General features: G+C 33.7%; 1 protein-coding gene across 1 annotated transcript; it reads left to right on the top strand.

The window, feature by feature from the left end:
* The first annotated feature begins 833 nt into the window (after positions 1–833).
* On the top strand, positions 834–3,676 carry LOC131661645 (DCD domain-containing protein NRP-A-like). The gene is made up of 5 exons (XM_058931250.1): positions 834–1,622; positions 2,563–2,663; positions 2,821–2,904; positions 3,103–3,213; positions 3,328–3,676. Exons 1-5 carry the CDS (start codon positions 968–970, stop codon positions 3,397–3,399), a joined length of 1,023 nt encoding a protein of 340 aa, XP_058787233.1. The 5' UTR covers positions 834–967; the 3' UTR covers positions 3,400–3,676.
* The last annotated feature ends 7,139 nt before the right edge of the window (positions 3,677–10,815 follow it).

The raw sequence follows: 10,815 nt of genomic DNA, 5'->3' as shown, positions 1-10,815 counted from the left end.
CCTTTCTAGTTCTCTTGCCTCTTTTTTCTTCCAAATTGTTCAGTTTCTACCTGCTAACAAGTTTTGGTTCCCACTAATTCCTTTGTAATTAAAAATCTAAGTTAATCTTTTGATTATTACACTTTGGCCGACTCACTTTTCAAATATCACCCCTTACCCGGTAATTCTCATTTTTTTGCACTTTCCATCATTACACATATTTTGAAGAACTATATTATATTTGGAAGAGAATTAATTATAGTAATGAAATAATTTCACGATTTCATTTTTCATATTTTGAAACACTTATGAAAGTACTTCTCAGAGAATTATTTCAATAAAAATATTATGCAAAATAAAAACAAAATCACAAGTTATATTCTTTGACTCTAAAAAGACTAAAGAAGTTAATATTATACCATATTAAATAAAGAAGTTAATCTTATACCATATTAAATAAATTAAAATTTTCCTAATTCCTTTATAAAATTAACTTGTAAGTAATATTGACCTGACTCAAGCACTTCTAGAATGTATGACTATAAGAACTAGCAAAGGACACAAAATCAAACCCATAAACATAAAATTACCACCAACTGCCCAATCGGTCCCACAAATTACTTTCACATGTCGGCCTCACCTTTTCTATACGCGCTTTGCACTAATTGCCATTCCTCTCTACCTAACTCCAAGAAAAAAAAAACCACTCACAAATCACAATATCTTTGAATCATTAAATCATAATATTAATCACAATCCACATATGGTATACAATTATATTCCAATATATCTAACATAAAGTAATATACATTAATATATATATGAATGACAAATTCCATTTCAACCTTTGACAATTACACACGCTATACCCTTCACCTTCCACGAACCTTCATTCATCTTTACCAATCTTTATTTAACTTGTCTCATTTTTCCACAATTTGTATCACCTACTATAATTTTCTCAAACAATTTCTTACAGTAACCAACCATGAACATGAACATGAACCTCAACAACAATAACAATGAACAATCCTTTTGGCAGTTCAGTGATCAACTAAGACATCAAACATCAAACTTAGCAAACCTGTCACTGAATGACTCAATTTGGAGCAACAACAAAAGACCTGATCAAAGGAGAAACTTTGATGTCAAAACTAATGGTGTTTCTGATGTTAATAACTCCTTCAATAATTTCAACTCAAAGGCTAGTGATTTCAATGATGGGTGGAAGATGATGAATGGTTCTAATGGGTCATCACTTTTTTCCATGCCACATAATAATTCAGTTGCTGGATTTAATAAAGGGGTTTATTCTTCTCCTTATCTTAACAACAACAACAACCTTAACAACAATAACCTTAACCACAACAACGTTAACAATATCAATCTTAGTGGTTACAAATCTGGTTTTAAGGGTGGTGATGAGTTTCAACTACCTAACAAAGGTGTGAAGAAGAATCTTAATAACAATAGTGGCAACAAGAAGCATGGAGATAATACTGATGTTGTCAAAACTTCTGTTGACAAGAAATTCAAGACTCTGCCACCGTCTGAGTCACTGCCTAGGAATGAAACTATTGGTGGGTATATCTTTGTTTGTAACAATGATACTATGGCGGAGAATCTTAAGAGACAGATCTTTGGTGAGTTCCTTCTATCATTTTTTTAGTTTTTCTCTATATGATATTAAAATATTGTTGTTATTGCTATTTTGTTTATCTGCTTTTTAGCTATAGGGGTTGGGGGTTTTGTTGCAATAGGTTTTCTTGTTTTCAATTTCATATTTGTGGTGCTGATCATGATTATGAAATCAAGATTCAAACTGGGATTCGAAAGATCTGTCTTTTGATTTGTGAATTGAATCTTATTATGAATATTTGATACATGAAGTTTTAGGCAATGATTCATCGAAGTGAATCAAGATTTATCAGAATGAATCATTATGTTTCAGGTTCAAATCCTCCTAGGTGCTAACAATTTCTATGTTGGCTCAGTCTTAGAGTCGTCTTAAGTTTTTCGAGATCCTGGGTAGGTGTGTAGGTTAGTCACAGTTCAACCATGACAACAATTAGAGACCCTATTTAACAACGGTCTAACAATGACATATATTTTATGAGTCTCTATTTAGTTACAAATTAACTGTGATGAGTTTTGGGCATCTGCGGTAGCCCGCTTTGTACGCTCTTGAAGACGGCCCTAGTCAGACCTTGGTCGTTCTATATAGAACTTTGCTTTGACTATAAATGAGACCCTTGCAAGTGGATGGTGTGAATGATCTCTTGCAGATTAGCTGGTCGTAGACGGGATATGGAGTTTTCAAAATTTCATGTCCAATATAGACACACTAAAGATTGGTTTGGACTAGGTTCAACTTTGTATTGAATCAAAGTATGACTCACATGTATCATAAGATACTAAGATTTTGCAGAACAAGTTAACTGAATCATCAATAGTCTTTGGTGTTAATGTTGATTATTAGAGGAAACACTCAAGTCTTTTAAGTATTTGTCCCTTTTTTCTTCTATGAAATTGAACTGTGTAATTTGGTTTATAACTTATTTGTTTTGTTTGGAAATATTATAGGTCTGCCTCCAAGATACAGAGATTCAGTGAGAACAATAACTCCAGGGTTACCCCTTTTTCTGTACAACTATTCCACCCACCAACTCCATGGTATTTTTGAGGTATGTATCATGTTTATTTGTGCATATATCTTCTATTATATGATATTTAGAATCAATCTTCTCTCATCCAGTTTTTGATGAATCCATCACTTGTTACATGTATGAGCTCATATTAAAGGTAATAATACTAATATTTGGTTTTGTTTTGGATTTTTAGGCTGCAAGTTTTGGAGGAAGTAATATTGATCCTACAGCTTGGGAGGATAAGAAATGCCCCGGTGAATCTCGTTTCCCTGCTCAGGTATAATCGCCGACCTAATTATATTATCATTCGGATTAGGTTGACTTATTTGAGTTTATTTACATTAACATTTATTAGACCTCCTCTCAAGGTCCCAGTTTCGAATCCCGTTAGGTGCAAGCAGCCTCTGTGTTGAGCTAGTCCAAATAGAGTTTTGCTTAATCAAAACTTATGAATTTTCAAACATGATGTTTGCAGGTACAAGTGATCATTAGAAAAGTTTGTGAGCCACTAGAAGAGGATTCCTTTAGACCTATTCTTCACCACTATGATGGTCCTAAGTTTCGTCTTGAATTGAGTGTGTCTGAGGTAACATCATCATCAACTTGCACAACATTGATTTTTTCTATGTTTGAGGATATAGTTTTGTTTTTTTATTTTTTAAACTCTCTGAATTAAACTGTGTTTTTATTTTGATTTCAGGCACTGTCTCTTCTGGATATTTTTGCAGATCAGAATAGTTTCAACGATATTTTCAAAGCTATACCAGCATAAAGTTATGAAGAAGTAAAAGAGAACACAAAAACATAAAGTTATGAAGAAAAATAGAAAATGAATAGTGTGGACTTGTAAAGAAGGTCCTAATATATGACAATGAATATGGTGGAGGAAGATTGAATATTCAGCCTATATATGTATAAGTATATGAGTTTTAATGTTATTTGTATATAGAGGCTGTTATGCCTAATTCCCCCCTTTTTATTGTGAGTGTATATGAACATCACATAAAAGAATACAATAAGAATAAACTAATTTGTCTTATGTACTCTAATTATGCTTCTTAGTTTGTTGGTTATCCTAAACCAAAAAGCATATATTCACATGTGTTTTGCCCAATGTTATACTCATGATACTCAAGATACTGTATGTGTATGTGTACAAATCATATTTTGCACAAATTTGTTCAAATATAACGAGTCGATTCTTTACTCGAACCATCCATTTTAATAAGATGAAAGATTCTCATTCTTCTTTTAGTTTAAAATAAAAAATAATTTTTCGAAATAAATAAAAACATTTTATAAAATACTGTGTTTCTCTATATACCATCACATGTGGTCGCTTCTTTATGTTGTTGCACCATCTCTAACTACACGGAAGTCCTACTTAGATGAATAGATTATGACAAAATAGTTCATGCTTCAAAAATTACTCTAGATCTTTATTTTGTTTGCCTAAATACCTTACTAGTTTTCAACTTAATTTAAACATCATTAATCAATCATAACAAAATATTCATAATCATTCATCTTACTTCAACTTCTAATTCCTTAGTTATATTCATCTCTCATATTTCAAACACGACATATTCATAGTCCGACTAATATTTCATTGTTAATAGTTATGATATATATCACATAAAAATGATTCAAACAATATTCAACATCGTATTGTAACATATTGTGTCACTTCCGGCCCGTCCAAATGACCCGGTCAAATTGACCTAATGCCAAAGGTCAATCTAGAATATCCTTGCGGTAAGAATGATAAACCGGTAGACTCTCGTCGGAAGGCCACACATAAGATCTAGATCATTTCCTCACCCTTCAATTTTAACCATCTATCTTATATAAGTTATTTCATGCGCCATGACAAGTATTATTCCATCTAGTCTTGACAATTACACCTCTCTGACTTCACTTATTTAGGAGTTGGAGTGTTAATCTTGCAAGGACATCTTGTTCTATCGTACCGAAAATATGCATCATCGCATCAGATGAGTCCATAGTCAAACATCATCAATCTTTTGCTCCACACCAAAATATGGACGCCGACTATGGAAATCATCTTCTAATTCTCACAAATATTCCATGTCAAAGTCGTCAAATCCTCCATGTTGCACTGTCGCAACCACGCTATTGCATGATATACTCTCGTTAACTCTCTTTTCATCAATAATGGTAATCTCTGAGTCAGATCGGGTATCCTCTCATTGCAATGTCACTGAAATAGAAGTTGTTGCATCGGTCCTCGCTTACATGCAAGAAGTTCCATCTTCTCATTCGGGGAAGAGCCGATCCAGTCCTTATAACACCAATCTCTTAGATAGATGATCCATTTCCACCTATCAGTTGAAACACTTTCCAAATCTTGGTGTCCTTCCAACATATTTATCAGTTACTTTAAGGTCAAACTTCTAAGCAACACCAACCACAAGCACAAGCTCCTAAGCTCGAAATGTTTTAGAGCCTTTGACAACTTTACATTTCCATTGGAATGCAAGGAGCAGATGAACTGATTTCTAGCATCTACAATTTGGTTCCTAAGATGATAAGGAAATAAGCAAACAGTTCCATCTAGAGGTCTCATATAGTGGGAAGTAGAATAACACAATAACCTCGAAACCACAACCCAAGAAATCCTCGATGATGTCGTATTGCAACACTGTAGGGTTCCTAGATCACCAAAACATCATCATTCTTGGGCTCACCAATCTCCTATTCATGGTTATAAAGGAAAAGATAATAACCAAATACTTCCTAAGGTCTCTTCTTCGGAGATCTCCATTACATCACTCTCAAAATATGGACTAAAGATGCACCAAAGATCAAGCCCATTTTCATCGCTGAAGGATTCTATTCTCTCAATATATTATTGACAACAAAATTTCTAAGTCTCTCGAAAATATCCCAAATCTGGATAATTATGAAGGGAATGGATATCCAGACGATCGTATGGAACACAAGGACAACATGCTCAAATATCACCACACTGGGAGCACAGTGAAATGAAAACTTATTGTCATCACCCTTAAGAAAGCCATTATGACATGGTTTAAACCCCTACTTGGCGACTCCATCAACTCATGGAAGAAGAATAAGACAAATGGGGAAACATAAGACAATAATCTTTCTTGGAAGTATCCATCAGAAGAAGAATAAGAAGGAAGCCCTTTGAGAGTACTTAACTGGTTCACAAAGGTAACCGTAGAGGTAGACTTGTCGAATGACGTATTAAGGTGCTGAATTTTCAAAAAGGGATTAAGGACATATTTTAAGTTCTAAGAAAAGTTAGGACTCGAAGCAATTAGAAGCATGATTTTCCTTCTCACTAGAGCTCAGTCCTATATTAGTTGTAGAGAAAATTGTTAGAATAGAAGGTTGAAATGAACAAAGGATCAAGGAACTCAATGAATATCCTCTCTAGAGAAAGAGATGTGCACCGAGGACGATATGACGGTGATCAGGATACTCACTAGAGGTACATGGCCATATTTTCATCTTACACCCCTCTCAATAGATAAAATATTTTACAAGAGTGCGTAAAACCAACTTTAAAGAAATCGGGGTAAGATACCCTCATCATGTCAAAGAGTCAGGAAGGACGAATAAGTCAAGATTTTTTTGTTTACATAAAATCCATGAGCATAATACAGAAGAATGTGTCCATTTAAAGGACGCCATCGAGGAATTAATAAAGAAATTTATATTGTTCAATTACTCCTATAAGGAAGGTAGAAAGGATAAAAGTTATGAGATAATGAACTATCTTAGATATTCTAGGTAGAAAGGATAAAAGTTACGAGATAACTCACCATAAAGGAAGTAGTCCCCTCTCGTGGACAAGTCCCTACCTAAGAAGACAAATGAGTTTGTCATAAAGGCCAAATTAGAGAAATATAAAAGTGACCATAAGGAATATGATTAAAGAGGGAAGCGAGAATTCATTAAATTAATCATTAGAAGTTTTTCCCGCCCAAAGATACTTTCTAATGGGACAATCAAGAGGAAAATTTCTAAGCTAATGGAAATAAATACAAAGAGAAACTAGAGACACCGATCCTAGGATTTCAATATATCGATAAAGTAGGAGGAATCCCCAACGATGTTTTGCCCAGTCGATAATGGAGACCATGGCGTATCAGCCAAGTGACTCTAAACATAAGAGCGGGATGAATTTTGTTGATTAAAAATTAAAATCAATGGAAAAAACTTTGTTACTTAAAAAAATATTTTGATTTTAATAGTCACACAGAGATAAGGCAACAGGAATAAAAAAATTAGATAGATATGAAGAAAGATACACATCATAAATAACATAAACAACGAAAAATAAAGAGAGAATTGATAGAGTGCACAAGATATTTATACAAGTTCAGCCTAACCACTTCACTTAATCATGTCCCCAAGAATTTCCTCTCGAGAGTTCCACTAAACACACTTAAGCTATTTACAAGATTTTATCACGAACCTTCAACAACAACCAAATAGAGCTTTTAAACTGGCTAAGCTCAAGAACCAACATATGGAGCTTTTACATGGGATTTTCTTAAGAACCTTTAAACAGAGCTTTTACATAAGGAAAACTCAAGAATATACAAAAACATCTTTTATACAAGTCAAGCTCAAGAAACTACAACCAAACTTTTATACGGGATTAGCTTGCAACTTTACAAAATTATTTCACAAATGAATCAAACTCTTGACTACAGTAAATTAAAGCACAACACCAATTACAACAAAAAGCTAACAAGGTTGTTTATATATAGTTTTCTAAAATATTTAAACAATTTGGTAATATAATTATACTACATTGAAAAATTTTCTTTAATTTAAAAAATATGCATTTATTGGTAGAACAATTTAAAAAAAACTAATATTTAATTAAAAGTTAAAAAATTATTGGGTATATTTAGAGAAAGGTTACATATTTTGCTACACATAAATAAAAGAAGGGAAAATGGAGTGTAAATTGTAAAATAATTGTACGCATTCAACCAATGAACGAATTGTTGAAAGCACAAGGTAGTATTGGGGGGAGACTTGTTAGTGAGGCAGAATATGTGGATATGGTGAATATGATGGAGAATGTGGGTCTGGATGAAATGGACAGTGGGGTGAATACTTCACATGGACAAATAAACAAGCTGGTGACATTATATTTTATAGGACAGATAGAATATTGGGTAACATTGACTGGCTGCAGATGAATGTTGATTCTACTCTTACCAAGATGACACCTAATGTGTCTGTCATCCACTTGTGTGCCTAAAAAAGAAGGATCAGAGTCCTAGTAGAATAACTTATTTCAAATTCAACAATTGCATTATAATGATGGATGACTTCCACACAAATGTTGAGAGTACTTGGGTTGAACCTATGCAAGGAAGTCTTATGATAGGAAGTTACACAGGCTCAAACCTATGATAAAGAAGATGAATAAGACCCTTAATGGGATGAGAGGCAAAATTGAGAATCTTAGACAGGAATTACACAAAACCCAAATTGAGTTAAGCAAAGATAGAATGAACAAGAATAAAATTATGCAAGTCAAGAAGTGGACTCATGAAGCTCTGAAGTTGAATGAGCTTGAGGAAATAGATCTTAGCCAAAAAGAAAAAACCGAATGGTTGTGATTAGGTGATGGAAATAATTCCTATTTCCATGCATCTACCAAATCCAAAAACAAGTAGAAAAGTATTAAGGGCCTTTTGAAGGAGGATGGTAGTGCCATATTGAATCAAGATGAGATTGAAGATAAAGTCTTGAGATTCTATAGATCCTTAATGGCAAGGAAATAGGAAAGAATGGAGGGGATAAACATTTCAGTCATGAGAAGTGGTGCCCAGTTGAGTCATGAACAAAGAGATTTTCTAATCATTCTTGTTACTAATGAAGAAATCAAGGTTGCTTTTGATGGTATTGGTGATAAAAAAACTTCAGGCATTGATGGGTATGGGGCTAGATTTTTTAATCCTCCCGAAGTATTATTGGAAAAGATGTGTGTGCAACTTTCAGAGAGTTCTTCCTACATAGGAGAATTTATAAAGCTCTTAGTTGCACTATTGTGAGTTGTGACACTTATTTCAAAGACTGTTGAGGCCAAAGCTTTGAAGGAGTACAAACTTATTTCCTTATGCACTACAATCTATAAGGTAATAACCAAAATCCTTACTAATAGGCTTGGGAAAGTGATAGGATGCATTGTTAATAAGAACCAGTGCTTTTATTCATGGATAGCATTTGCATGACCATGTACTATTGGCGTATGAACTGTTGAAGGGATATGATAGAAAGATTACTACTCATAAATGTATGATCTAGGTTGACTTACCAAAATCTTATAACATGGTAGAATGGGACTCTATAGAGCACATTATAATGGAATCTGGTTTCCCTAGGAGATGTATTGATTGGACAATGACTATTTTCAAAACAGTGTCTTACAGGTTCAATGTTAATGGAAACTATATTGTTATTATGGAGGCCAAAAGAGGTATTAGGCAGGGTGATCCTATATCACCCCTCCTATTTGTTTTGGTAATGGAGTATCTAAAGAGACACTTACAACAACTAGATAGGATACCAAACTTCCACTATCACACTTACAAGCCTAAGTTTTGCAGATGATTTGTTTCTTTTTGCTCGGGGGAATAATAAATCTATTGAGCTTATGATTGATACCTTTAATAAATTTTCCAGATCAATAGTACTTAGAGTTAATCCTGGTAAATGTTACTTTTACTTTTGTGTTGTGGAAGAGGGCGTCAAAGAGGAGATTATGCATATCACAGGGTTCAAAGAGGGATCCCTTCCTATTAGATGTCTAGGAATTCCTTTGACCAGTAAGAAGTTAGTTATAAAGCATTTCTAAGTTCTTGTTGAGATGGTTATTGGTAGAATTAGCCACTGGATTTCCAAACTTCTGACCTATGCAGGTAAAGTCCAACTTATCCAAAGTGTTGTTTTTGCTACAATTAAATTTTGGATGCAGTGCTTTCCATTGCCTAAGGCTGTTATCCATAATATTGGCGCTACTTGCAGGAGCTTCCTGTCGACTGGAGGCAAAGAAATATCAAAGAAGTCACCCATAGCTTGACAGAAGGTCTATCGTCCAAAAAAATACTAGTGGTATGAATCTTATTGAGGTCATTGTTTGAAATAGAATGAATTTGATGAAGCTGTTATGGAGTCAAAAAACTGATGACATGTGATCAAATGGATTCATACATATTACATTAAAAAAGACAATGTGATGAACATGAATTTGAAGAGAGCTATTTCTGGATCATGAAAACGATACTGCAACAGAGGAATTATTATCAGCAAGTACAGGTTATTATTCAAACTAAATTCAAAATGATGGATGTATACCTTTCTCTAAAGAATGTAGAACCTAAGGTTTGAGAGCAAATGTGTTTTTTGTAATGAAGGTGCAACCATTCACCACCTGTTATTTACTTGTCAGGAAACCAGTAGTATTTGGCTAAAGATTTTCCAATGGATCCAAATTCCTCATACCCCAAAAAAATTGGAAGGATGAGTTAGAGTGGTTGGTTAACAGATGTAAAGATAAGTGCTGGAGATCTAAAGTCCTTAAATGTGCTACTGCTGAAGCTATATAAATTTTATGGAGATATATAAATGAGATTTTATATGGGAAGGATGTAAATAATATCAAGATAGAAGGAGATATCATAGATACTATAGTATATAGGGGTTGGGTCAACTAGAAAATTAGGAAAACTTAGTTACTCTTATGGTGTAGTGGGTTTAAGTGTGTTGGTTATTGATTTATTGGATTTTGGGGTTGGATCGTGAGAGATCGCCTTGTAAATATTAATTTTTGAATTAATATATATTTTGTTTCAAAAATAAAGGGAAAAATACTCTCTTTCGTCCCTTAACTTTATCTCGGAGGTCCAGTTTGATCCTTTAACTTCAAAAAGTGTCATGTTGGTCCTTTAACTTTCAAAATGGTGTCACGTAAGTCCTCTCCGTCAATTACCCTCAACCGTCCATTTATGTGTGAATATGTGGCAAATGAGTTGGAAAGGTGATAAGTGTCAAAATGTACTTATTTTGTGTATGTAAATAGTGGCACTTATCTATACTTTTGTTAATACCGTTTGAATAATTCCCTGTTTTGTGTATAAATACGTATACTTTGTGAATAGTTGTATTTTCATAT

Source organism: Vicia villosa, linkage group LG3, assembly GCF_029867415.1.
Source record: "Vicia villosa cultivar HV-30 ecotype Madison, WI linkage group LG3, Vvil1.0, whole genome shotgun sequence".
NCBI lineage: Eukaryota > Viridiplantae > Streptophyta > Magnoliopsida > Fabales > Fabaceae > Vicia > Vicia villosa.
This window is presented reverse-complemented; position numbering and strand designations above follow the sequence as displayed.